The sequence below is a fragment of the Corvus hawaiiensis genome, chromosome 3, assembly GCF_020740725.1.
Source record: "Corvus hawaiiensis isolate bCorHaw1 chromosome 3, bCorHaw1.pri.cur, whole genome shotgun sequence".
Taxonomy (NCBI): Eukaryota; Metazoa; Chordata; class Aves; order Passeriformes; family Corvidae; genus Corvus; species Corvus hawaiiensis.
The window spans coordinates 533,917-560,635 of record NC_063215.1 but is presented as its reverse complement, the minus strand read 5'-3'; the positions used below and the strand labels follow the sequence as shown (position 1 = coordinate 560,635).

General features: G+C 61.9%; 1 protein-coding gene and 5 non-coding genes across 8 annotated transcripts; 4 read left to right on the top strand and 2 right to left on the bottom strand.

The window, feature by feature from the left end:
* The first annotated feature begins 1,656 nt into the window (after positions 1 to 1,656).
* Positions 1,657 to 1,820, top strand: LOC125324252. The gene has a single exon (XR_007202892.1). It is a non-coding gene; the product is annotated as a U1 spliceosomal RNA (small nuclear RNA).
* Positions 1,821 to 4,622: 2,802 nt separating this feature from the next.
* Positions 4,623 to 4,786, bottom strand: LOC125324273. Its single transcript, XR_007202913.1, has one exon. It is a non-coding gene; the product is annotated as a U1 spliceosomal RNA (small nuclear RNA).
* Positions 4,787 to 6,822: 2,036 nt separating this feature from the next.
* LOC125324272 lies at positions 6,823 to 6,986 on the top strand. Its single transcript, XR_007202912.1, has one exon. It is a non-coding gene; the product is annotated as a U1 spliceosomal RNA (small nuclear RNA).
* Positions 6,987 to 9,789: 2,803 nt separating this feature from the next.
* LOC125324271 lies at positions 9,790 to 9,953 on the bottom strand. Its single transcript, XR_007202911.1, has one exon. It is a non-coding gene; the product is annotated as a U1 spliceosomal RNA (small nuclear RNA).
* Positions 9,954 to 12,230: 2,277 nt separating this feature from the next.
* Positions 12,231 to 12,394, top strand: LOC125324262. Its single transcript, XR_007202900.1, has one exon. It is a non-coding gene; the product is annotated as a U1 spliceosomal RNA (small nuclear RNA).
* A 338-nt stretch (positions 12,395 to 12,732) lies between these two features.
* CAD (carbamoyl-phosphate synthetase 2, aspartate transcarbamylase, and dihydroorotase) lies at positions 12,733 to 26,607 on the top strand. 3 transcript variants are annotated; one of them, XM_048297598.1, is made up of 45 exons: positions 12,734 to 12,898; positions 13,137 to 13,276; positions 14,236 to 14,365; positions 14,569 to 14,711; positions 14,824 to 14,965; positions 15,458 to 15,629; positions 15,702 to 15,887; positions 15,978 to 16,090; positions 16,192 to 16,337; positions 16,433 to 16,564; positions 16,766 to 16,999; positions 17,082 to 17,303; positions 17,649 to 17,837; positions 18,037 to 18,161; positions 18,241 to 18,374; positions 18,448 to 18,560; positions 18,660 to 18,910; positions 18,981 to 19,227; positions 19,339 to 19,437; positions 19,530 to 19,754; positions 19,835 to 20,017; positions 20,111 to 20,329; positions 20,415 to 20,582; positions 20,653 to 20,835; positions 20,908 to 21,012; positions 21,087 to 21,335; positions 21,545 to 21,626; positions 21,799 to 21,965; positions 22,109 to 22,273; positions 22,350 to 22,481; positions 22,559 to 22,760; positions 22,838 to 23,028; positions 23,097 to 23,237; positions 23,346 to 23,441; positions 23,511 to 23,649; positions 23,759 to 23,806; positions 24,276 to 24,320; positions 24,424 to 24,578; positions 24,674 to 24,748; positions 24,853 to 25,065; positions 25,240 to 25,365; positions 25,463 to 25,618; positions 25,701 to 25,802; positions 25,889 to 25,983; positions 26,482 to 26,607. In XM_048297598.1, exons 1-45 carry the CDS (start codon positions 12,814 to 12,816, stop codon positions 26,582 to 26,584), a joined length of 6,768 nt encoding a protein of 2,255 aa, XP_048153555.1. In that variant the 5' UTR covers positions 12,734 to 12,813; the 3' UTR covers positions 26,585 to 26,607. The 3 variants fall into 3 exon arrangements, with proteins under 3 accessions (XP_048153554.1, XP_048153555.1, XP_048153556.1); XM_048297597.1 differs by having other exon boundaries at positions 12,733 to 12,898; positions 18,448 to 18,910; XM_048297599.1 differs by lacking the exon at positions 23,759 to 23,806.
* Positions 26,608 to 26,719: the final 112 nt, after the last annotated feature.

Here is a 26,719-nt window from a genome sequence, read left to right as displayed (position 1 = left end):
TGGAGTTGGATTTTCCCATTCAAAGGCACAGACAAGGTGACTCTGTTCACCCACGGGGATACGAGAGAAGATGTCCCTCACATCCAACACCACAGAGCCCATACCGGCCTCTGGCTCTGAGGCGAGAAGGGTGTCGGGATTTGGGACAACCAGAAGGACGTCAGCAGTCTGGGCGTTAAGTTCCTGTAACTCTTCCACTTGTCTATCCCGGTGACTTAGGCTTCTTCTCTGGGAGGATTAGAGTGGTAAATTCGAATTGGCAATAAGCCAAATGCTAAAACAGAGCCTATTAACACTTCCAGTCCTCGCCGGGCCTCTCATTTTATCGGGGTTGGTCTTTTCTTGCCAGTTGCACTCCTGGTTTCAGTTCAGCTTTTACCGGACTCACGTTTCCCTCTCGCCCCGGGATTCCCAAAGCCAAGAGCAGTGGTACGAGCGCACCTAAAACTCCACCGGGCATCTCCTCTTCTGCAGGTTTCCCTGGGTGAATGGGCAGAGCTGCGCTTTCCATGTATTTTCCAGAGGAATATGCAAACTGGGCAGAGTCCTTAGGAAAAGTTAATTGTGCATTTAACTCGCACAGCAAACCCCGAGCAATGGCAAAGGACACTCGGCCACGTGGAGAAAGCGATGGGCTCATTTTGCATTCCCAGTCCCGAATTCCATGGGCTGTAAGACGGTCTGAGGGATTTCCTGCCCTGGGGGATTTCCTGCCCTGAGGGATTTCCTCTCATTGCAGCAACAACAATGCCATTCCTTTTACTTAAAGGTCCCTTACAGCCAGTAACCATGGAAGAAGATATTCCGGTATGCACTAGAAAATCCACTGTTCCATTCCCTGGCCTAACTGGAACCGAAGGATTGGCCAGGGAAACAGGAGATGCCTCCGGTCCCCTTCAGTCCAGCCCAATTTCTTCCTCTTCCGATTTTTCCTTCTGTCCATGCTCAGCCCATCCTGTCCGGGACCCGCACCCTGAAACTTTTGGAGGGGTGTTAATCACCACTCGTGACTTTGTCCCTCAAATACAGCTTGCCTTCTGCCTCTTCGCTGTCCCTGAGAACAGATTTGGAAATTTCTTTTGGCTCTTGTCCTTCCTTCTCTTCTACTTCTTCCCGTCGTTACGGGCATGGCTTGGGAAATGCCCATCCTGTCTGCTCCTTGTGATTGGCGGAGTTTCTTTCCTGTACCTGGCACCGACTGCCGACAAGCATCCTGTTAAACAGCAGCATCCTGCTTCCTTCCCTTCCTGATCTCGATCCGTTGGGATCTGGATCCGTGCCTTGGGCAGGATCCGGCTGCGCCCGGGAGGAGCGGGGGCCGCTCCGCCGCGCCGCCAGGGGGCGCTGCGCCGATAGCGGGCAGGAGGCGGGGTTTGGGGGGAAGGCGTGGCCATGCAAATGAGACCGGGGCGGGAGCGGCGCCGAGCGGGTGCGGGGGCGTGTCCACGCAAATGAGGCAGCGCCGCGCGGCATGCCGGGACACAGCCCCGCGCACGGGCGCCGCTGCCCTCGCGCGTCCGCGGGCGCTGCGCGGGCCGGGCCGTGCGGGCCGCGGCGCTGCGCGGGGCCGGTTCGGGGCGGGGCTGGTGTCGGGGTGTCCGTGTGCTGTGGGGGCGTGCGGCGGGCGGGGCGTGCGGGCGGCGGGGTTGGTGTCTCATACTTACCTGGCAGGGGAGACACCATGATCAGGCAGGTGGTTTTCCCAGGGCGAGGCTCATCCCTTGCACTCCGGGTGTGCTGACCCCTGCGATTTCCCCAAATGCGGGAAACTCGACTGCATAATTTGTGGTAGTGGGGGACTGCGTTCGCGCTCTCCCCTGGTTTTGGTGGTCAAGAACAGAAAAACGGTCGAAGTGAACGGTTCTCAGACATCAGCTGTGTTTTTTTTTCCGGAGTCTGCAGTGGGTCCGTACTCTCGCTGCCCTCGCTCTTCTGCCGCTGGCGCTCTGCGGTCTCAGAGGTGCTCTCAGTCTCTGCCTGTCTGGGCACGTCGCTGTCCCGTCCGTGCAGAAGCGGCAGAAAAGCGCAGCCCCGCGGGACCAGCCGGGCTTCGCCTCTCGCGGCTCCCGACTGCGGGCCCCGGCGGCCCAGGCCCGCCCCGCGCTCGGGCTGCAGCGGACGGCGAGACTCGGGTTTGCGTCCGGCCGGCTTCGCACACCCAGCCTGGCGGTGGGGTGGACGGGCGGAGAGATTTAGTCCAGCTCAGGTTTGGACAAGCGATACAGAGGAAACAAGTAGAACTCGGCAGCACCTTTGGATCCTTGTTGAGCAGCTATTCTTTATTGCGGCATGCCGGCCGTGTGAGGGATAACTCCTGCCTTTCATGTGCGCCTTGGTGTAGTGGTTTGGTCCGAGATACTCATTACCATTTATCTTCTGTGAGATAAGAATTAGGAGAAACGCAAAGCAGGCACCAAACTTGAAAGATTATAAAGAAGTTTATTAACAGACCTGAAAGAAGAAAAAAAATTATACCACACCTTCAGAACTCTTTTCCTCCCCCCACCTTCGTCCCTTCTCCCGCTGACAATGTAAAAAGACAACCCTTAAGATTTTCAGTCTGTTTACCACTGCCATAATAACCTTGTTTAGTCCATTTAGAAAGAGAAGTCTCTTCTTGCTTGTGCTATGAAAACATCATCACAACGAGACAGCCGCCCACTTCCAAATAACTTTGTTCAGTCCATTTAGGAACTCTCTGCTCGCATGTGAGTCCCTTCCCCCGACTTGCAGCTTTTCCCGCAACTGCTTTCGAGGGTCCACTCTTGAAGTTTTTTGGGGTACAATTTTAAGGTTGAGCTGTTCAGAAACAAAAGTTCTCTTCACCCATCTCTGGGAGCATTTCATCTCTAAGAACAGAGGCCCTTCTTCCCTGGGAGCAAAGGGTCTTCCTCATCTTCATCTTTAGGACTGTCTCTGGGAGCATCTCTAGGAACTGAGGTTTCTCCTTTCCCGTGTGGAGCAAAAGTCCTCATCGCTTCCATCTCTCCCTGTCCAAACTTCTCATGGAATTACAGCTGCGTCAGCATCTGCCTATCTCAGCACAGGTGCTTTTGCTCACGAGTTGAACACTCCACCCCCCATATCTTCATGAAATTACAACGGGTACTCTGATATATCATAGCTTCACAACAGAATTTCAGCTTTAAGCATTTCCTCTTTCTCTTCCCTCAGGTTTTCAGCTCTTCACAGCAATAAAAGTGTTAATCTCATCTTGGCCTTGCAGCTGGAATGTGGCTTATCGCTGTTGGTCACCTGACCTTGGCCGGACAGCGGTGCTGCGTTTGCTGAAATCTTGGCCGCAGTGGAGGCGGGGGAGCCAAGCCGCTCTGGCTGCCACAGCCCTGCTGGCGGGGGGAGGGGGGGGTTCCGCAGGTGGAACAGGGCCCATCGACTCCAGGATGGCCGTGGCCCGGCCTGGCCTGGCCTGAGCAGGGCCTGGGGCGGGCCCACTGGCCCCCGCACGGGGACCGCAGCCACCTGTCCCAGCACTGGAAATGAGAGAGAGCTCGGGGGGGAGTTTGTCTGTTCTTAAGTGTGGATCACAGAGGTGGTCACAATTCACAGTTTTAAGTGGCTTAAAGAATTGTCCATATTCAAACTGGCCAGCTGATAGGTTCTGTCAGGCCATAGAGAAAGCTGTAAGAAGAACATCACTTCCGAGACTTAGCTTGCTAACCTATGACATTTGGTTACGAAGTTATTCCCTTAGCTAGAGTTACAGCATGTTTATTCATTTCATTTCTAAGAAATCATTTACATTTTCTTAAAAATGCTTTGAATAACGTCGCCTATCTTTTTTGTGTTATTTCATGGTCTCTGCTGCTATCTTGTATCATAAACAGCTCATTACACGCTTTCCTGGTGGTTATTCTGAAGCTGTCTTGCCTTGGCTTCTGGTCAACTTTTCCCTGGCAGCTCCTCTTGTTCGCTCCGCCACTCGTCCACTTTAGACCGGGTTTTTGTGTATTTGCAGCCAAAAGCCTTTGTTGTGCTATCCCGTTTGTTGCCGTTAAGCATAACATTGTTCACAGATTTGTCTATTCAGCAAGCAAGCTGACGAATTTCCTTTTACATCAACTCTCACGTTTCACAAGGATGCGTCCAACTCCCGCCGCTGGAAGTCCGGCAGTACTCCCGGGCTCGATCCGGTGTGACCCGGACAGCGCTCACCGAGCGGGACCAGCATCTCTGTGCCTCTTCCCTCGCGCGGACCCGCTCGGAACCGCTCTCCGCCGGGTATTTCCCTGAGTCTGCAGACATGGGGTGGAACAGGCCGGGACCATCCCGGCTCCAGACAGGGCAGTCCGGAGCCCCCTTTGGAACCGCTCTCCAATTCCAGCAGGGAATTCCTCGGGCACCGGCAGCGCCTGTTTGCGGAGGGCACGATGGCCTGCCTCGGGACCCCCGGCTATGGCTGACCAAAGCACCGGGAGCGGGACGGGGCTACCCCCGCCGCCGACCCCGCACTTGTCCGGTGTAGCGGCCGCTTCTGTTCTATCTCCCGACAACACCCGAACCCGCGTGGGGAAATTCTCCTCCCGCCCAGCCAGCGCGAAAAAGCCGAGCAATGCTCTCGTCAGGGAACTCCCAGCTCGTGTTCTGTTCTTGACCACCAAAACCAGGGGAGAGCGCGAACGCAGTCCCCCACTACCACAAATTATGCAGTCGAGTTTCCCGCATTTGGGGAAATCGCAGGGGTCAGCACACCCGGAGTGCAAGGGATGAGCCTCGCCCTGGGAAAACCACCTGCCTGATCATGGTGTCTCCCCTGCCAGGTAAGTATGAGACACCAACCCCGCCGCCCGCACGCCCCGCCCGCCGCACGCCCCCACAGCACACGGACACCCCGACACCAGCCCCGCCCCGAACCGGCCCCGCGCTGCGCCGCGGCCCGCACGGCCCGGCCCGCGCAGCGCCCGCGGACGCGCGAGGACAGCGGCGCCCGTGCGCGGGGCTGTGTCCCGGCATGCCGCGCGGCGCTGCCTCATTTGCGTGGACACGCCCCCGGGCCGGCTCCGGGCGGCTCCGCTGGCGCGGCGGGAGCTGCGGGCCCGGGTCCTTCCCGCCCGTCCGGCCCCACCTTCCCGCCCGTGCTGGGACTGCACGGGCTTTGTGCCGCCGGACCCGCGGGAGGGTCACCCGGGCAGCTCCAGCGCTGCTCCTCCTTCCCGGGACTTGTCCCTCCTTTGCCCAGTCCCGCCGAGGGCTGATGCCCCGGGTCAGTCTGTCTCCTGTCCCTAAGCCGAGGGGCTGGCAAGGCTGGTGGTGTGTTCGCCGGCCATTGCCACGTCACTGCTGAGGCAGGGCGACTCGCATCACCTTGCTTCTCCCGCGGGAGCTGCAGCACAGGGGTCCCTGGCACCCGGGAGCTCAGAGTCCCCATCACTGCATCCCAGGTCTCCCATTGCCCCTGCCTGCCTGCTTGGGGATGGGCTGTGCAACGACTGGCAGCCTCCAGTCAAAGCCCTTCCACCTCCTCTCCTCTTCCTCCCCGTCTCTTCTTGCACTCAGGGTTGTTCCTCTGACCCTTATCTGCCCCATCCAAGCCTTGCTTCCAGGCTCTCACATTCCAGTTTGCTTCCAATTTGGATCGGGTGAACCCTCATAGACACAAACACCAACAGCAACAAACCCAACGAGACCTTGGTGCTGCCCCAGCAGGTTGCTTATTCATCCTCCATGCTCAGAAGCCATCGTTACACATCTAAAGGTTTTGCTCCAGGTCTTCCAAGCAGTGCTAGAAGTTCACATTGAATTCTGTGAACGGGCATTTCCATTCTCCGTCTTTGTTCTGCAGATGGACAGCACGTGCCACTATCTTGCACGGGGACCCCCAGGCCACGAGCAGCCAACATATCCCTGAGACCCCAACCAGCAGTGACAGGAGAATTGGGGCACTGTGTTGGCTTTGGGCGTGCAAGGCCCTGTGGGGTCATGGGGGCTGCTGGGTCTGTCGTGATGTGAATATTGGTGTTTAAGGGCCCCTTGCTTCCCCTTGGAGGGTGCCTGGGCATTTCCATGGCACCATGTGCTCATGGGCATCCCCTCCATGGCCATCTGCTCTCACTGTGCTGCTGCCAGTGCCCAGACCCCCACGGTACTGGGGGTTGCTGGGCTGCGAAGGCCTCTGTACATGGACCTTGTAGGTGTCATCCTGTCCACCTGTACTGGAGCCCAGTACAAGCCGTTACCACTCAGCGAGGTCCTGTGTAGCTCCTGCAGCCCTGCCAGTCTCTAGGAACCCGGAGTCCCTGGTCTGGCTGGGGATACATGCTCTGCTTTTCTCTTAGCAGGATTAGCCAGCAGCGGAGCTGAGTCTGTGTCCCTGAGATACAGCTGGTCACCCCTGGCCCCCAGCCCCCGTGCTGCCCCACGGGACCTCTCCCGCTGTCGATCCAGTGGTAGCCGCGCTCTGCCGTTGCTGCGGCCCCGCTTTGCTCTGACACCGAGTCCCGGGAGGAACGACTGCCGCCGGAGCCGGAGCGGGAGCGGGACCGGGACCGGGACCAGCCGCCGGTTCCGGGCAGCGAGGGGGCGGGGCATGGAGCATCCGGGTGGGGGGCGGGGCAATAGGAGCGGCAATAGCGGTGCGATACCGGGGGCGTGTCCACGCAAATGAGGCAGCGCCGCGCGGCATGCCGGGACACAGCCCGCGCACGGGCGCCGCTGCCCTCGCGCGTCCGCGGGCGCTGCGCGGGCCGGGCCGTGCGGGCCGCGGCGCAGCGCGGGGCCGGTTCGGGGCGGGGCTGGTGTCGGGGTGTCCGTGTGCTGTGGGGACGTGCGGCGGGCGGGGCGTGCGGGCGGCGGGGTTGGTGTCTCATACTTACCTGGCAGGGGAGACACCATGATCAGGCAGGTGGTTTTCCCAGGGCGAGGCTCATCCCTTGCACTCCGGGTGTGCTGACCCCTGCGATTTCCCCAAATGCGGGAAACTCGACTGCATAATTTGTGGTAGTGGGGGACTGCGTTCGCGCTCTCCCCTGGTTTTGGTGGTCAAGAACAGAACACGAGCTGGGAGTTCCCTGACGAGAGCATTGCTCGGCTTTTTCGCGCTGGCTGGGCGGGAGGAGAATTTCCCCACGCGGGTTCGGGTGTTGTCGGGAGATAGAACAGAAGCGGCCGCTACACCGGACAAGTGCGGGGTCGGCGGCGGGGGTAGCCCCGTCCCGCTCCCGGTGCTTTGGTCAGCCATAGCCGGGGGTCCCGAGGCAGGCCATCGTGCCCTCCGCAAACAGGCGCTGCCGGTGCCCGAGGAATTCCCTGCTGGAATTGGAGAGCGGTTCCAAAGGGGGCTCCGGACTGCCCTGTCTGGAGCCGGGATGGTCCCGGCCTGTTCCACCCCATGTCTGCAGACTCAGGGAAATACCCGGCGGAGAGCGGTTCCGAGCGGGTCCGCGCGAGGGAAGAGGCACAGAGATGCTGGTCCCGCTCGGTGAGCGCTGTCCGGGTCACACCGGATCGAGCCCGGGAGTACTGCCGGACTTCCAGCGGCGGGAGTTGGACGCATCCTTGTGAAACGTGAGAGTTGATGTAAAAGGAAATTCGTCAGCTTGCTTGCTGAATAGACAAATCTGTGAACAATGTTATGCTTAACGGCAACAAACGGGATAGCACAACAAAGGCTTTTGGCTGCAAATACACAAAAACCCGGTCTAAAGCGGACGAGTGGCGGAGTGAACAAGAGGAGCTGCCAGGGAAAAGTTGACCAGAAGCCAAGGCAAGACAGCTTCAGAATAACCACCAGGAAAGCGTGTAATGAGCTGTTTATGATACAAGATAGCAGCAGAGACCATGAAATAACACAAAACAGATAGGCGACGTTATTCAAAGCATTTTTAAGAAAATGTAAATGATTTCTTAGAAATGAAATGAATAAACATGCTGTAACTCTAGCTAAGGGAATAACTTCGTAACCAAATGTCATAGGTTAGCAAGCTAAGTCTCGGAAGTGATGTTCTTCTTACAGCTTTCTCTATGGCCTGACAGAACCTATCAGCTGGCCAGTTTGAATATGGACAATTCTTTAAGCCACTTAAAACTGTGAATTGTGACCACCTCTGTGATCCACACTTAAGAACAGACAAACTCCCCCCCGAGCTCTCTCTCATTTCCAGTGCTGGGACAGGTGGCTGCGGTCCCCGTGCGGGGGCCAGTGGGCCCGCCCCAGGCCCTGCTCAGGCCAGGCCAGGCCGGGCCACGGCCATCCTGGAGTCGATGGGCCCTGTTCCACCTGCGGAACCCCCCCCTCCCCCCGCCAGCAGGGCTGTGGCAGCCAGAGCGGCTTGGCTCCCCCGCCTCCACTGCGGCCAAGATTTCAGCAAACGCAGCACCGCTGTCCGGCCAAGGTCAGGTGACCAACAGCGATAAGCCACATTCCAGCTGCAAGGCCAAGATGAGATTAACACTTTTATTGCTGTGAAGAGCTGAAAACCTGAGGGAAGAGAAAGAGGAAATGCTTAAAGCTGAAATTCTGTTGTGAAGCTATGATATATCAGAGTACCCGTTGTAATTTCATGAAGATATGGGGGGTGGAGTGTTCAACTCGTGAGCAAAAGCACCTGTGCTGAGATAGGCAGATGCTGACGCAGCTGTAATTCCATGAGAAGTTTGGACAGGGAGAGATGGAAGCGATGAGGACTTTTGCTCCACACGGGAAAGGAGAAACCTCAGTTCCTAGAGATGCTCCCAGAGACAGTCCTAAAGATGAAGATGAGGAAGACCCTTTGCTCCCAGGGAAGAAGGGCCTCTGTTCTTAGAGATGAAATGCTCCCAGAGATGGGTGAAGAGAACTTTTGTTTCTGAACAGCTCAACCTTAAAATTGTACCCCAAAAAACTTCAAGAGTGGACCCTCGAAAGCAGTTGCGGGAAAAGCTGCAAGTCGGGGGAAGGGACTCACATGCGAGCAGAGAGTTCCTAAATGGACTGAACAAAGTTATTTGGAAGTGGGCGGCTGTCTCGTTGTGATGATGTTTTCATAGCACAAGCAAGAAGAGACTTCTCTTTCTAAATGGACTAAACAAGGTTATTATGGCAGTGGTAAACAGACTGAAAATCTTAAGGGTTGTCTTTTTACATTGTCAGCGGGAGAAGGGACGAAGGTGGGGGGAGGAAAAGAGTTCTGAAGGTGTGGTATAATTTTTTTTCTTCTTTCAGGTCTGTTAATAAACTTCTTTATAATCTTTCAAGTTTGGTGCCTGCTTTGCGTTTCTCCTAATTCTTATCTCACAGAAGATAAATGGTAATGAGTATCTCGGACCAAACCACTACACCAAGGCGCACATGAAAGGCAGGAGTTATCCCTCACACGGCCGGCATGCCGCAATAAAGAATAGCTGCTCAACAAGGATCCAAAGGTGCTGCCGAGTTCTACTTGTTTCCTCTGTATCGCTTGTCCAAACCTGAGCTGGACTAAATCTCTCCGCCCGTCCACCCCACCGCCAGGCTGGGTGTGCGAAGCCGGCCGGACGCAAACCCGAGTCTCGCCGTCCGCTGCAGCCCGAGCGCGGGGCGGGCCTGGGCCGCCGGGGCCCGCAGTCGGGAGCCGCGAGAGGCGAAGCCCGGCTGGTCCCGCGGGGCTGCGCTTTTCTGCCGCTTCTGCACGGACGGGACAGCGACGTGCCCAGACAGGCAGAGACTGAGAGCACCTCTGAGACCGCAGAGCGCCAGCGGCAGAAGAGCGAGGGCAGCGAGAGTACGGACCCACTGCAGACTCCGGAAAAAAAAACCACAGCTGATGTCTGAGAACCGTTCACTGCGACCGTTTTTCTGTTCTTGACCACCAAAACCAGGGGAGAGCGCGAACGCAGTCCCCCACTACCACAAATTATGCAGTCGAGTTTCCCGCATTTGGGGAAATCGCAGGGGTCAGCACACCCGGAGTGCAAGGGATGAGCCTCGCCCTGGGAAAACCACCTGCCTGATCATGGTGTCTCCCCTGCCAGGTAAGTATGAGACACCCACCCCGCCGCCCGCACGCCCCGCCCGCCGCACGTCCCCACAGCACACGGACACCCCGACACCAGCCCCGCCCCGAACCGGCCCCGCGCTGCGCCGCGGCCCGCACGGCCCGGCCCGCGCAGCGCCCGCGGACGCGCGAGGGCAGCGGCGCCCGTGCGCGGGGCTGTGTCCCGGCATGCCGCGCGGCGCTGCCTCATTTGCGTGGACACGCCCCCGCACCCGCTCGGCGCCGCTCCCGCCCCGGTCTCATTTGCATGGCCACGCCTTCCCCCCCAAACCCCGCCTCCTGCCCGCTATCGGCGCAGCGCCCCCTGGCGGCGCGGCGGAGCGGCCCCCGCTCCTCCCGGGCGCAGCCGGATCCTGCCCAAGGCACGGATCCAGATCCCAACGGATCGAGATCAGGAAGGGAAGGAAGCAGGATGCTGCTGTTTAACAGGATGCTTGTCGGCAGTCGGTGCCAGGTACAGGAAAGAAACTCCGCCAATCACAAGGAGCAGACAGGATGGGCATTTCCCAAGCCATGCCCGTAACGACGGGAAGAAGTAGAAGAGAAGGAAGGACAAGAGCCAAAAGAAATTTCCAAATCTGTTCTCAGGGACAGCGAAGAGGCAGAAGGCAAGCTGTATTTGAGGGACAAAGTCACGAGTGGTGATTAACACCCCTCCAAAAGTTTCAGGGTGCGGGTCCCGGACAGGATGGGCTGAGCATGGACAGAAGGAAAAATCGGAAGAGGAAGAAATTGGGCTGGACTGAAGGGGACCGGAGGCATCTCCTGTTTCCCTGGCCAATCCTTCGGTTCCAGTTAGGCCAGGGAATGGAACAGTGGATTTTCTAGTGCATACCGGAATATCTTCTTCCATGGTTACTGGCTGTAAGGGACCTTTAAGTAAAAGGAATGGCATTGTTGTTGCTGCAATGAGAGGAAATCCCTCAGGGCAGGAAATCCCCCAGGGCAGGAAATCCCTCAGACCGTCTTACAGCCCATGGAATTCGGGACTGGGAATGCAAAATGAGCCCATCGCTTTCTCCACGTGGCCGAGTGTCCTTTGCCATTGCTCGGGGTTTGCTGTGCGAGTTAAATGCACAATTAACTTTTCCTAAGGACTCTGCCCAGTTTGCATATTCCTCTGGAAAATACATGGAAAGCGCAGCTCTGCCCATTCACCCAGGTAAACCTGCAGAAGAGGAGATGCCCGGTGGAGTTTTAGGTGCGCTCGTACCACTGCTCTTGGCTTTGGGAATCCCGGGGCGAGAGGGAAACGTGAGTCCGGTAAAAGCTGAACTGAAACCAGGAGTGCAACTGGCAAGAAAAGACCAACCCCGATAAAATGAGAGGCCCGGCGAGGACTGGAAGTGTTAATAGGCTCTGTTTTAGCATTTGGCTTATTGCCAATTCGAATTTACCACTCTAATCCTCCCAGAGAAGAAGCCTAAGTCACCGGGATAGACAAGTGGAAGAGTTACAGGAACTTAACGCCCAGACTGCTGACGTCCTTCTGGTTGTCCCAAATCCCGACACCCTTCTCGCCTCAGAGCCAGAGGCCGGTATGGGCTCTGTGGTGTTGGATGTGAGGGACATCTTCTCTCGTATCCCCGTGGGTGAACAGAGTCACCTTGTCTGTGCCTTTGAATGGGAAAATCCAACTCCAGAGGGGAAAATGATATCTCAAGATTGGAATGAAACTTTGCAATTGTTTTCAGTTGTTCCTCAGGACCTGCAGACAGACCAATTCCACTGTGAACGCCGCACACTTGGCTAATCTTCTGTGCTAGGGAAAAGAGAAGCCCAAGAGGAACGGGCTGTCTGGACGAGAGGCACCGGGAGGGTCCCCAGCAGGACCGGGCAGTAGCTGGGGAAAAGGGAATTCCGGCAGCGGGAGATGGTGAGCGCTGACCCATCGGCCGCTCACTCGGAACAGAACCCGACCCAGACGGAGGCAAGAGCTGCGCCCGCGGGCTCGGGGCAGCGGCTCCCGGGGCGGAGCCGGGGCCGAGCCGGGGCCGGGCGGGTCCGAGGAGCGGCGGGGGCGGGGCCAGGGGCGGCCCGGGGGCGTGTCCACGCAAATGAGGCAGCGCCGCGCGGCATGCCGGGACACAGCCCCGCGCACGGGCGCCGCTGCCCTCGCGCGTCCGCGGGCGCTGCGCGGGCCGGGCCGTGCGGGCCGCGGCGCAGCGCGGGGCCGGTTCGGGGCGGGGCTGGTGTCGGGGTGTCCGTGTGCTGTGGGGACGTGCGGCGGGCGGGGCGTGCGGGCGGCGGGGTGGGTGTCTCATACTTACCTGGCAGGGGAGACACCATGATCAGGCAGGTGGTTTTCCCAGGGCGAGGCTCATCCCTTGCACTCCGGGTGTGCTGACCCCTGCGATTTCCCCAAATGCGGGAAACTCGACTGCATAATTTGTGGTAGTGGGGGACTGCGTTCGCGCTCTCCCCTGGTTTTTCTGTGTGATAAAGACAGTGCTAGCATTGATGCGTTACCGCTACTAGTGGTAAGTGCTAGCTGTGCCAAGTCTGGCTTTTTTCGCGTTTCGCATCACTTATAGCAGTTTAGGTCCCAGATCTCCGCGTCCACACTGCAGGCCGCCCTGACTCCGGCCGTGGTCCCGTGCTCGCCTGCACGAGCATCTTCGGCCGTGTCCCGCGAATTGGCGGTCAGGCCCGGGGCTGATGCTCTCCTCCGCGCCCGCTGTAGCCCCGCGGAGCCCCCTTGCCGGTGCACCAGGTGCCGCTGCCCCGCTCCGGGGGCGGTCCCGGCGCGGCCCCGCCCCGGATCCTCCCGCCGCCGCTACAGCCGGGCGGTGCGCACCCCGCTCGGTCGCCGCCGCGGAGTCCCCGGAGCGCACGTGGCGACGCCATGGCCCGACTGGTGTTGCAGGACGGGTCGGTGCTGCCCGGCCGCCCCTTCGGGGCCGTCGGGGCCGCCGCCGCCGGAGAAGTCGGTGAGTGCGGCCGGGGGGCCGGGATGTCGTGGGGCGGCCCGAGACAGGCGACGGCGCGGGAAGGACGGGGAACGGGGGATCCGGCCTAGTCCGCGGACTCCCTCAGCTCGGGGCCCTCCGTGGGGCCTGTCTGGGGCGCGGGGTTGGGGTCGGTCCGGTTGTGCTCGGCTCGGTGCCCCCCGGCGGGACGCAGGGCCGGGGCTGGCCCCCCCATCACCCCCATCCCGCTCCCCTGCAGTGTTCCAGACTGGCATGGTGGGGTACCCCGAGGCCCTCACCGACCCCTCCTACAAGGCACAGATCCTGGTGCTTACCTACCCGCTAGTCGGTAACTACGGAGTGCCCCGGGACGAGCCCGACGCCTTCGGCCTCAGCAGGGTGAGCGAGGGGCCGCGTATCCCGTCATGGTGTCGCTGTGGCGCGTGGCAGAACGGGACGCTGCACGGTGCCAGGCCGGGATGGATGGCACGAGGTGCCAGGGCGGGACGGTGCAGGGTGCCAGGGCAGGCAGTGAGCGGCACATGGTGGCAGGCAGAGGTTTGACTCCGGTGCTGCAGAGCCCAGAGCCGCAGTGGGGCCCAGCATGCTCTGACTTGGTGAGGACTGGGGCTGGGCAGGGGGAGACCCCAGTGCACTGGGATTGGGGTGCCCTCGCAGCACATGGGGTGTGGGGCTGTGTATCTCCTCACCAGGGCTCTGTTGCAAGGTGGGAGTCTTGAGGCCCTGGGACAAGGCAGGGCTGGGGCTGGGCAGAGGGGCTGCTCGAGGCCCCAGCCCCCTCCCAGCCCCTTGGCCTCCACACTGCCCCGTCCCAGGGCAGAGTCCAGCCCTGCTGCGGCCGTGCTGTGCCGGCCTCCCCACGCCAGCCGCGGGGGGTCTTGCTGTTAGCAGCCCTCTCCGGGCCTGTGGTGTGTGGGTCTCTGCTGTGGCCTGTGCTTCCGGGAACCAGAGCCCTGATCCCATGGGACAGGACATACTGGCATGTCTGGACCTCGCTGGCGAGGCTGTGGGAGGAGGGAGTGGTGCTTTCCCATCGGCTTGGTTTGTGCTGCAGCTGTGCCAAGCTAAGGGGTCCCGCGGCATGGGCTGTGTTGACACGTGGGCAGTGGGCTGCAGTCCAGCAGCACTGTGGGGGCCTGGGCACCCCATCCTGGAGCTCCCTGATCTGGGGACTTTGTTGGACTAAGGCTCAGCCTTGCTGTGATAGGTGTGGGACAAGGTAGGGGTAGTGACAGCCCAGCAGTGGGAGGGCTGGTCCTGTGCTATGGGAATGGGGTCCATATTCCAGAGGGCCTGGTGACCCTCTGCCTTGCCCTGCTTACCCTCTGTCCCCCCAGTGGTTTGAGTCCAGCAAGATCCATGTGGCCGCGCTGGTGGTGGGCGAGTGCTCAGAGACCCCCAGCCACTGGAGTGCATCCCACTCCCTGGACCAGTGGCTGAAGGAGCAGAACATCCCTGGGCTAGAAGGTGGGACTGGGGAGGCAGCTGAGTAGGGTGGGGGGTGGGGGCTGTGGATCTGCGAGTTCTGAACCAAACCCATCTCTGTGTTGAAATTTGCCTGCCGGGGGTTTGACCTGTGTTGGCATTTGGGGGTGGTGCTGCTGCCATGGCGCGGGGTCCTGCTGGGGTGGGCCGGGACCGTGGGATTGTGTCTCACAGCCTGTTTGCAGGGGTGGACACCCGGGCGCTGACTAAGAAGATCCGTGAGCAGGGGACGCTGCTGGGGAAGCTGGTGCCGGATGGGACCCCTGAGGGGAGCCTCTCCTTTGAGGACCCCAACAAGAAGCACCTGGTGCAGGAGGTGTCACTGAAGGTGTGGTGGGGGATCTGAGCGGGGCTGGGGGCAGCAGAGGGGGCTGTGGAGCCCCTCACTTCGGGAGGCTGGCCCCAGCAGGAGGCCGGGTGATCCACTTCCCCTCCCGCAGGTGCCACGCGTGTTCAACCCGGGCGGGTCCCTGCGTGTCACGGCCCTTGACTGCGGCCTGAAGAACAACCAAATACGGTGCCTGTGCAGGCGGGGGGCGACTGTCACTGTGGTGCCCTGGGACCACCCGCTGGACCCTGCAGGTGAGATGGCAGTGGTTGGGACAATCTGGGCTCCCACCAAGGGGGGCTGGGGTCTGGCATAGGGACTGTCTGCGTGGGTGGTGCTGGGGACAGCAGGCACCTGTGTCCTGCTCAATGCCGTGGAGTGGGGAGCCTTGGTGTCATCATTCCTGGGGGCTTTGGGGCTTGGGGCCTTCAGTGTGGCACCACAAGAGCAGGGCCATGGGCTCGGGATGCCTTGCTGTGATTGGCATGGGGGACTCTAGACTGTGGTATTGGTGTGGCTCTGTGTGGGAGGGGCCATGGGGGACTGGGAGGGCCTTGCTGCCACTTGAATGGCGGTTGTGGGGTCAGAACACCTTGGTTGCAACCCTGCTGGGGTGTCGGGCAAGCTGCAGGTGTTTGCTGGTAGCCAGGAGTGCCTGCTGTGACCCTGTGGGGACCTTGGGGGCCCTACGGTGATGTCAGGGGGCTGGGGGGCCCCACTCTGATCCTGCTGCTCTCTTGACACAGACTTTGACGGGCTGTTCATCAGCAATGGCCCTGGGGACCCACAGCTCTGCCAGGAGACAGTGTCCAGCCTATGCCAGGTGCTGGATGCACCCCAGCCCAAGCCCATTTTTGGGATCTGCCTGGGACACCAGCTGCTTGCCCTGGCCCTTGGTGCCCGTACCTACAAGATGAAGTGAGTGAGGGTCCGGAGTCACTGCAGGGGTCCTGGCTGCTGGGGCTGCCTGACAGCTGTCCCACCACCCAGGTACGGGAACCGCGGGCATAACCAGCCCTGCCTGCACGAGGACACGCAGCGCTGCTTCATCACGGCGCAGAACCACGGCTTCGCAGTGGAGGCGGGCAGCCTCCCGCCCGGCTGGCTCCCGCTCTTCACCAATGCCAACGACGGCTCCAACGAGGGCCTCATCCACCAGCACAAGCCCTTCTTCAGGTGTGCGTGGGGCTACAGCAGGGGGCCTGGGGCTGGGGGGCTGTGGCATGGCAGGTCATAGGGATGTGCCCTGCCTGACCCCCTCCACAGTGTCCAGTTTCACCCCGAGCACTGCGCTGGCCCCACGGACCTGGAGTGTCTCTTTGATGTCTTTGTGGAGGTGGCGCAGGACCTGCGGGACGGGCGTGGCAGCGCCCGGACAGGTGGGTGAGAGTGTGAGGGACAGCCGGCACCATGGGCCAAGGGCTGTGGGATGGGGCTGTGCACGGGGGTGCCCTGTCCCCAGCGTGCCACATCCCCCCAGTGCGGGAGCGCCTGCAGGAGTGGCTGAGCTACACCAAGGTGTCAGCGGGGCACTTGGATGCAGCCCGACCCCGCAAGGTGCTGATCCTGGGCTCCGGTGGCCTTTCCATTGGGCAGGCGGGCGAGTTTGACTACTCAGGGTCACAGGTGAGTGCCCACCCCAGGGCATGGGGGCGGTAGGGGCCACAGGAGGGTGGCAGGGGCCCGGGGCCACCAGCTGTGATCCCTCTGCTCCTCATAAGGCCATCAAAGCACTGAAGGAGGAGAACATCCAGACAGTGCTGATCAACCCCAACATCGCCACAGTCCAGACCTCCAAGGGACTGGCAGACAAGGTGTACTTCCTGCCCATCACCCCTGAGTACGTCACCCAGGTGAGCGCCCCGGGATGCTGGCTGGGAGGGGGCGATTTGGGGATGCAGGGATGGCAGAGTTGCGGGATGAGTGTGGGGCTGGGCTGGGGGATGGCCTAGAGCCTGGTGCATGTACAGCTGGGTGGGGCAGCACAGGTGAAGTGGCAGCTGGAAAACACAGGACCCACCATGGTTTGTGTCCCACCGCCCTGTGCCCCCCAGGTGATCCGGAACGAGCGGCCCGATGGGGTGCTGCTGACCTTCGGGGGGCAGACAGCCCTCAACTGTGGCGTGGAGCTGACCAAGGCGGGTGTTCTGGAGCGTTACCACGTGCGGGTGCTGGGCACCCCCGTTGCCTCCATTGAGATGACAGAGGATCGCAAGGTCTTCGTCGAGAAGATGGAGGAGATCGGGGAGCACGTGGCACCCAGCGAGGCTGCTGCCTCCCTGGAGCAGGTCTGGGGTGGTCTGGGGGTCTGTGGGGCAGGGCAGGGTCCCGTCCTTCCTGTTCCCACCATGGCCCCATTGCTCCTTGCAGGCGCAGGCGGCAGCTGAGCGGTTGGGGTACCCGGTGCTGGTGCGCTCTGCCTACGCCCTTGGGGGGCTGGGCTCCGGCTTTGCCAACAGCCGGGAGGAGCTGGTGGCTCTGGTGAGCCAGGCCTTCACCCACACGTCCCAGGTGCTGGTAGACAAGTCCCTGAAAGGCTGGAAGGAGATTGAGTATGAGGTGGTGCGAGATGCCTACAACAACTGTGTCACGGTATGGGATGGAGGGAGGCCTCCGGGCTGCTTCAGAGGGATAGATGTGGGGCAAGTGCTGGGGGCTGGAGGCTCCCAGTGCACCTTGTCCACAGGGAGGGCTCCCCAGTGCCTTCCATGGTGCTGGCACAGCTGCTGTGTGCCATTGGGAGCTGCACCCTGTGAACCAGAGCCCTGCACCCCTGTGCTGTGGTGTTTACCCCAGCTGTCCACCCAGTGGAACATGCTGTGTATTCCAGTCCTGGCTGGGCAGGGGAGGATGTGGTGGGAACTGGGAGGAGCCCACCATGGACAGCACATGGAGCAGTGGGGAACCTCAAGCCTGAAGTGACCCCGCTACTGCCAGGTGTGCAATATGGAGAACCTGGACCCGCTGGGGATCCACACGGGTGAGTCCATCGTGGTGGCGCCCAGTCAGACCCTCAATGACACTGAGTACTTCATGCTGAGGCGCACAGCCATCAAGGTGGTGCAGCACCTGGGCATCGTGGGCGAGTGCAACATCCAGTTTGCCCTCAACCCTGAGTCAGAGCAGGTACTTCCAGCTCCCACTCCTGATCCCTGGCTAGCCCTGCCCGGGGGGGATCTGGGTCCTGCCCCATGCTGTCCCACGAGGCTGTGCCGCACCAGCCCCCCTGGCGCTGCAGCGTTTCTGGGATGCAGTAGGTCTGGCCGTGTCAGCGGCTTGGCCTGTTGCATGGCACCCACTGACCCTGCCTGCCCGCTGCCCACAGTACTACATCATTGAGGTGAACGCCCGGCTCTCCCGCAGCTCGGCCCTGGCCAGCAAGGCCACTGGTTACCCGCTGGCCTATGTGGCTGCCAAACTTGCCCTGGGCATCCCCCTACCCCTCCTCAGGTAAGGTTCCACCACAGTGCGGGACAAGGTGCTGCCTTGAGGGGATGGCTCCAGCTGCTGACGCCTGTCACCTCTTCAGGAACTCTGTCACCAACTCCACCACAGCCAGCTTTGAGCCCAGCCTGGACTACTGCGTGGTGAAGATCCCGCGCTGGGACCTCAGCAAGTTCCTGCGTGTCAGCACTAAGATCGGCAGCTCCATGAAGAGCGTGGGTGAGTGCAGGGGGGCAGCACTGCTGGGCACGTGGTAGGCACGGGATCTGCCTGCTCACCTCACCTTCTGCAGGAGAGGTCATGGCCGTTGGGAGGAACTTTGAGGAGGCATTCCAGAAGGCTCTGAGGATGGTAGACGAGAACTGTGTGGGCTTCGATCACACTGTGAAGCCGGTCTCGGACATGGTGAGCACTGGGGTCTGGGTGTCTGTGCTGGCTGTGCTGTTCTGGGGGGAGAGGTGGCCACCTGCCTCCCTTGGCCACACTCAACTCCTGGCCTGGCAGGAGCTGGAGACGCCAACGGACAAGCGAATCTTCGTGCTGGCGGCAGCCCTGCGGGCCGGGTACTCCATCGAGCGGCTCTATGAGCTGACCAAGATTGACCGCTGGTTCCTGCACAAGATGAAGAACATCACGGACCACGCGGTGCTGCTGGAGTCGTACCGTGGTGAGCAGGGCACCATGCCGCCCGCCGTGCTCAAGCGCGCCAAGCAGCTCGGTTTCTCCGATAAGCAGGTGGCCCTGGCCGTGCTCAGGTGAGATGGGGAAGGGGAGGCCCTGTTTTGCTCCCTGCCTCAGTCCTGGCGCTCACCCAGCTCTGCGCAGCACCGAGCTGGCCGTGCGGAAGATGCGACGCGACCTGAAGATTCTGCCGGTGGTGAAGCAGATCGACACGGTGGCAGCAGAGTGGCCAGCCCAAACCAACTACCTGTACCTGACCTACAACGGCTCTGAGCACGACCTGGCCTTCCGTGAGCCTCATGTCATGGTCATTGGCTCCGGCGTCTACCGCATTGGCAGCAGCGTCGAGTTCGACTGGTGTGCCGTTGGCTGCATCCAGGAGCTCCGCAAGGTCAGATGGGCCCCAGCACCCTGTGGAGCGAGGGCTGGGTGTCCCTGGTCAGCGGATGAGGCTGGGTAGGGGTTGGGGGCTCTGGGCTCACCTTGTCCCACCCCCCAATAGATGGGCTTCAAGACGATCATGGTGAACTACAACCCTGAGACAGTGAGCACTGATTACGACATGTGTGATCGCCTCTACTTTGACGAGATTTCCTTCGAGGTGAGGGGGCTGGGGCCCTGACAGCTGCAGGGCTGGGTGAGGGCTGCCATGGCTCGGTCCCAGCCGCCCCCCTGCCCCGCACTGTGCTGCAGGTGGTGATGGACATCTACGAGTTGGAGAATCCTGAGGGCGTGATCCTGTCCATGGGCGGGCAGCTGCCCAATAACATTGCCATGGCCCTGCACCGGCAGCAGTGCCGCATCCTGGGCACCTCCCCGGAGGCCATAGACTCAGCTGAGAACCGCTTCAAGTTCTCCCGCCTGCTCGACTCCATTGGCATCAGCCAGCCCCTCTGGAAGGAGCTCTCCAACATGGAGGTGGGCCCAGCAAACAGGAGAGGGCTGCCTCAGGGTGGCTCTCCCTCCGTGTGTGTGCTGAGGTTCCATCTCTCCCGCAGTCAGCCAAGCACTTCTGCTGCAAGGTGGGGTACCCCTGTGTCGTGCGCCCTTCCTACGTGCTGAGCGGTGCTGCCATGAACGTGGCATACTCGGACAGCGATTTGGAGAAGTTCCTGAGCAACGCCGTGGCTGTGTCCAAGGAGCAGCCTGTTGTGATTTCCAAGTTCATCCAGGAGGCCAAGGTCCATCCAGGAGGCTGCTCCAGCCCCAGGATGCCCCCTGAAAGCCCCTGCCCCCACCTCAGGGACAGGCTGTGACCATGTTCCTGCTCCTAGGAGATTGACGTGGATGCGGTGGCCTGTGACGGTGTGGTGGTGGCCATTGCCATCTCGGAGCACGTGGAGAATGCTGGGGTGCACTCAGGTGATGCCACACTGGTGACCCCCCCGCAGGACATCACCCCCAAGACTCTGGAGCGCATCAAGGCCATTGTCCACGCTATTGGGCAGGAGCTGCAGGTCACGGGGCCCTTCAACCTGCAGCTCATCGCCAAGGTACCTGGGGCTGGGGACTGCACAGTGCCAGTGGGAGAGCACCCCACATCCTCAGCCCTGCCTCATTCTGTCCCCTCTCTCCTAGGATGACCAGCTGAAGGTGATAGAGTGCAATGTCCGTGTCTCCCGCTCCTTCCCCTTTGTCTCCAAGACCCTGGGCGTGGACTTGGTGGCTCTGGCCAGCCAGGTGATCATGGGTGAGGATGTGGAGCCCGTGGGGCTGATGACAGGCACAGGCATCGTTGGTGTCAAGGTGAGTGGGGGCCACAGGGCCAGGCTGGGGTGCAAGGCCAGGCAGCCCCTGAATGTCCCCTTGCCCCCAGGTGCCCCAGTTCTCCTTCTCACGCCTGGCGGGTGCTGATGTGGTGCTGGGTGTGGAGATGACCAGCACAGGCGAGGTTGCCTGCTTTGGGGAGAACCGCTGCGAGGCGTACCTGAAGGCCATGCTCAGCACCGGCTTCAAGATTCCCAAGAAGAACATCCTGCTGACCATTGGCAGCTACAAGGTATGTGGGGTAAATGTGCTGGGAGGCTGGGGTTCCCTCTCTGCCCTCTGACCGGGCCCTGGTTCCTTTCAGAACAAGAGTGAGCTGCTGCCCACAGTGCGGACGCTGGAGAGCCTCGGCTACAACCTCTACGCCAGCCTCGGCACTGCTGACTTCTACACCGAGCACGGCATCAAGGTCAGGGCTGGGGGCCTGTGGGGCCAGGGCCAGCCCAGGGTGTTGCAGGGCCCTGACATGGTCACTGCCTGCAGGTGAAGGCTGTGGACTGGCACTTCGAGGACGCAGATGGTAGCGAGGCTGGTGCCCGGGAGACCCAGCGCAGCATCCTGGATTACCTGGCTGAGAACCACTTTGAGATGGTCATTAACCTCTCTATGCGCAACTCGGGGGGCCGCCGGCTCTCCTCCTTTGTCACCAAGGGGTACCGCACCCGGCGCCTGGCTGTCGACTACTCTGTGCCCCTCATCATCGACATCAAGTGCACAAAGCTTTTTGTAGAGGTGGGCTGGGGCATGTGGGGACCATGGGTGCAAGGAAAGGGAGCAAAGCGGGGTTGTGGAAGTCCTGTTGTGGGTGCTGTGGGGCAGGCGCTGTGTGTGGGTGTCACTGTGCAGGGCGTCACTGTTTTTGGGGTGCAGCTCGGACAGGCATCATCACCCTGGCCCTGCTCCTGACATATGGTCCTGCCTCATGGCTGCTGTTTCTGCAGGCGCTGGGCCAGATTGGGGCAGCCCCGCCACTGAAGATGCATGTGGACTGCATGACATCCCAGAAACTCATCCGTCTGCCAGGTGGGTGCTGCCAGGGGGACAGCGTGGAACTGGGACAGTGCTGGGAGTCGGGCTGGGCACATCCACAGGCACTGTGGAGAGAGATGTTTCTGTGCTGCACTGGTGGGATGGCCCTCGTCCCTCGTAGCCCCTGTGGCCAGCAGCTGCCAGTGCTGACACTGACACTCCCCAGGCCTGATCGATGTCCACGTCCACCTGCGTGAGCCGGGTGGCACCCACAAGGAGGACTTTGCATCGGGCACAGCAGCCGCCCTGGCTGGGGGTGTCACTATGGTGTGTGCCATGCCCAACACCAGCCCTGCTGTCACTGATGCCACCACTTTCGCCTTGGCACAGAAGGTGAGGGGCTGCTGCCAGCCTGATGCTCACATCCTCTCCCTGGGTGCTGCCGTGCCAGCCACGGTGGCTCATTGTCCATGGTGGGCTTGCTGCCGGTGGTGGGACTGGTCCCACCACAGCACCCACTGCCTCTTGTCCTGCAGCTGGCTGAGGCTGGGGCCCGCTGTGACTTCGCTCTCTTCCTGGGGGCTTCCTTGGACAATGCTGGCACTCTGGGCCCCCTGGCTGGGGCAGCCGCTGGGCTCAAGATGTACCTGAACGACACCTTCTCCAGCCTGCGGATGGACGACGTGTCCCTGTGGATGGAGGTGAGCAGGAGCGCAGGGGCTGGCACAGGGCAGATCCGCTCCCGGCACCGGTGCCCACCAGCCCCATTTCCCCTAGCACTTGGAGCAGTGGCCGCGGCACCTCCCCATCGTGGCACATGCAGAGCGGCAGACGGTGGCTGCCGTGCTGATGGTGGCCCAGCTGTACCAGCGTCCTGTCCACATCTGTCACGTGGCCCGCAGGGAGGAGGTGAGCAGGGTGAACTCTGGGTTCCAGAGATGGAGCGTGTGGTCCTGTGGGTTCTCCCCTAACCACGGCTGCCCCAGATCATCCTCATCAAGGCGGCCAAGCAGAGGGGGATCCCGGTGACGTGCGAGGTGGCCCCGCACCACCTTTTCCTGAGCCAGGATGACCTGGGGCGCCTTGGGAAGGGCCGTGCAGCCGTGCGGCCAGCGCTGGGCACCCGCCAGGACGTGGAGGCGCTCTGGGAAAACATGGACATCATCGACTGCTTCGCCACTGACCACGGTAAGTCCCAGGGAATGGTGGCCATGGAGCAGGGAAAGGGGCAGGGACAGCCTCCGGTGACCAGCCCTATCCTGCAGCACCCCACACGCTGGCGGAGAAGCAGGGGCAGGAGCCGCCCCCCGGGTACCCTGGCCTGGAGACGATGCTGCCGCTGTTGCTGACGGCCGTCTCTGAGGGGCGACTCAGTGTGGAGGACATCGTCCAGCGCCTCTATGAGAACCCTCGCAAGATCTTTGGGCTACCAGCGCAGGAGGACACCTATGTGGAGGTGGGTCCTTGCCCACCCGCCCCAGGTCCAGCCTCCACCCTTCTGTCTCTGACCCACTGTCCTGGCAGGTGGACCTGGAGCACGAATGGATCATCCCCAGCAGCACAGTCTTCTCCAAGGCCCATTGGACACCCTTTGAGGGCATGAAGGTGAAGGGGACGGTGCGGAGAGTAGTCCTGCGTGGGGAGGTTGCCTACATTGATGGGCAGGTAAGGTCCTGGGTCCTTTTAGTCCTGTATCGAGGGTGTCCCCCATCACAGAGGGGGTCCCCCAGCACTGACCCCATTTCCCCAAGCCCATCTCTGCCATGGCTGCAGGTGCTGGTGCCCCCTGGCTATGGGCAGGATGTGAAGAAGTGGTCCTCGGGAGCTGCACTGCTGCCACACGGGGCCCCCACCAAGGAGAGTGTGAAGGTACTGGTGTGCATTGAGATGGCAGGGGGTCCCTCTCCGCCCTAGCTCCAGCTTGGTCTCTCGTTGCAGACCCCTGAGCCGTCCCGGCACGTGGCTGGTGATGTTCTGCGTGGACGAGCCCCCAGCCCCCGCCGGCCCGGCCCTGCAGGTGACGCCCGCTTCCACCTCCCGCCCCGCATCCACCGAGCCTCTGACCCCGGGCTGCCAGGTAGGGGGGTGGCCGGTGCAGTGGGCGGGCAGTGGGCACGCTGCCCGGGGCTGGGTCTAGGAGCGTGGCTGGGCAGCCCCGCTGATGCCGGCCCTTGTGTCCCGTTCAGCATTCCGGAGGCTGGGAGCCGTGCACCGCCCGGGCGCCCGAGGCACCGGTAATGTCGGGGAGGGACTCACTAAAGGCACTAACTGCAGCCCATGAGTGCATCCCCTCCCCCAGGTGCCGTGTGGGCCCCAGGCTGCCTGTGCTGCCCACCATGGGCCCCTGCTGGCCACCAGCACCAGGACTGGGCGCTGTAGGACAGGGCACAGCCGTGCTGCCCGCTCCCCTCCTGCCCCAGCCTGCGCGGCACCTTGGGGACCCCTCGCCTGCCACTGTGATTTGGGGGTGGCCAGTTGGGAATTGCGGGGCACGCAGGGAGAGGGTCGCAGCGCAGTGTGGGGCTTGGACTGCCTATCTCTGGTTGACCATCACCCTGGCATCAGGCCCATCTTGATTTCACATGATGTTGCCAAGTGCCAGGAGGGCTGTGCCACACTGGCAGCACACTGGGAGGAGACCAGGGCCCAGGGTGCCACCGATCCCCACAACCCCTAACACCACTGCTCCCCTCTCCCACCCAGCTGAGGACACTTGTGAGAAGGTCAGCAGGAAAGCAGCAGAGCTAGGTGAGTGCAGCAGGGGCCCACAGTGGGGATCCGGGGTCCGTGGCTGGTGGCTGGGCTCCTCAGGGCACCCCCACGGACTGACCAGCTGCTCTCGGTGCCACAGATACGGCGGTGGTGCAGGACAGCCACTTCTACCCACTGGGCCCTGTCCCACGCCAGGCCTCCCCTCAGCGTGCCACCCACTTCCAGACTTCCCCACTGCTGCACCCCCTTGTCGGGCAGCACGTCCTCTCTGTCCGGCAGTTCTCCAAGGAGCAGGTGCCTGTCCGGGCAGGTGCGGGGGCTGTGGGTGCTGTGGTGCTTCCTGCGCCCCGGCTGAGCCCTGGTGCCTCCCGCGCCACCTGTCCCCGCAGTTGTCCCACCTGTTCAACGTGGCACACACCCTGCGCATGCTGGTGCAGAAGGAGCGCAGCCTGGACATCCTCAAGGTGAGCCGTGCACAGGGTGGATACCTGTCCCCTGGGCACCCCGAGGGAGCCCGGTACCAGGCGGGGATACCAGGGCTTCCCGAGGTGACAGCCCGGCCCTGCAGGGGAAGGTGATGGCGACCATGTTCTATGAGGTGAGCACGCGGACCAGCAGCTCCTTTGCAGCAGCCATGAGCCGGCTGGGTGGCTCTGTCCTGTCCTTCTCCGAGGCCACCTCCTCAGTGCAGAAGGGCGAGTCGCTGGCTGACTCTGTGCAGACCATGTGCTGCTACGCTGACGTGCTGGTGCTGCGGCACCCCCAGCCTGGTGCGGTTGAGGTGAGAGGGGCTGAGGGAAGCTGTATCCTTTTCTGGAGACACTGGGGACTCTGCCCCAATGGCAGGGATGGTGACCTGTGCTATGGGGCAGGGATGTGGTCCCCAGCTGGGCAGGGATTGGTGGGAATCATGTCCTGCCTGCGCTCACCTGCCCTGCCTTGCTGGTGCTCCCAGCTGGCCGCCAGGCACTGCCGCAAGCCGGTGATCAACGCCGGAGACGGGGTGGGGGAACACCCTACGCAGGCGCTGCTGGATATCTTCACCATCCGCGAGGAGCTGGGCACAGTCAATGGGATGACGGTGAGGTGCAGGGGCCAGAGGGCATGACTGGGGGTCCAAGGGGCCCTGTCTAGGCCCTGAGGGGCCATGCACAGGCTGGGCTGACCACTCTCCCCAGATCACCATGGTGGGTGACCTGAAGCACGGGCGCACGGTGCACTCCCTGGCCCGCCTGCTCACCCAGTACCGCGTCAACCTGCGCTATGTGACCCCTCCTGGGCTCCGCATGCCCCCTGACATCACCAGCTTTGTGGCCTCCAGGGGCATCCAGCAGGTGAGGAGCAGGGTGGGGGGCTGGCCCTCACACAGTCCCCAGCCCTGAGACCCTCCCCCCCAACCTTATGGTGCTGCCCCAGGAGGAGTTTGGGAGCATCGAGGAAGCGCTGCCGGACACAGATGTGCTCTACATGACCCGCATCCAGAAGGAACGCTTCCAACGGGCTGAGGAGTATGAGGCTGTGAGTGAGGGGAACCTAGGTCCTGCTGCCCTGAAGGGGCATGGGGACTCCCCTGCCTCAGCTCAGGGCTCTGTGTGTCCCCTCAGTGCTTCGGGCAGTTCATCCTCACACCCCACATCATGACCCGGGCCAAGGAGAGGATGGTGGTGATGCACCCCCTGCCCCGTGTCAACGAGATCAGGTGGGGAGGGGGGGAACAGAGGCAGGGGGGCTGCAGGGTACTGGGGGGGGGGTTGGAGGGAGTATCAGGGGAGGTGTCTGGGAGAACGGGGTATGAAATATACGGGGCAGAAGTGGGGGTTCTCAGGGCACGGGGGCTGTAGGAGGGCTCTGGGGGAGCTGTGGCCGTGGTGTTGCTGGGGAGGGTGGCAGGGGCATGGAAGCTGCAGCGTGCTGGGGGTGTCGGGGAAGGCGGCAGTGGGGCCGGGGCAGGAGGGCTGCAATGTGGTGGGCAGGGTGGGGGGAGCTCAGAGTGATGGGGGCTGCGATTGCTGGGTTTGGGGGGGACAGGCTCCATTGTGCGGTGGGTCAGGGGTCCCGGGGGGGTGTCAAGACTCCCACGTGGGTCAGTGGTTCCAGGGGGCATCCGGAGGGCCCCGGGGGGTGCCGGAGCTCCCGGGAGGACTGAGGGCCGCGGGTGGGCCCGGGGCCGGTGCCCGCTGATGACGTCATTCCGCAGCGTGGAGGTGGACTCGGACCCGCGCGCCGCGTACTTCCGGCAGGCGGAGAACGGGATGTACATACGGATGGCGCTGCTGGCCACGGTGCTGGGCCGCTACTGACCAATAAACGCTCTCGGTCGCGACACGGCATCGCGCCGCGACACGCGTCACCGCGCCGCGCCGCGACGCGCGGGGCCATGGCGGCGCTGTGGAGGGGCTGCGGGCGGGTGCTGGCGCGGCGGCCCGGGGCGGCGC

Bases quoted from the DNA above. Each gene is read 5' to 3' on its own strand.
- CAD (XM_048297597.1), top strand. From the start codon at position 12,814: ATGGCCCGACTGGTGTTGCAGGACGGGTCGGTGCTGCCCGGCCGCCCC. The intron at 21,966-22,108 runs GTGAGGGGCTGC...CTTGTCCTGCAG, and splicing joins CTTTCGCCTTGGCACAGAAG to CTGGCTGAGGCTGGGGCCCG. The intron at 25,366-25,462 runs GTGAGGTGCAGG...CACTCTCCCCAG, and splicing joins GCACAGTCAATGGGATGACG to ATCACCATGGTGGGTGACCT.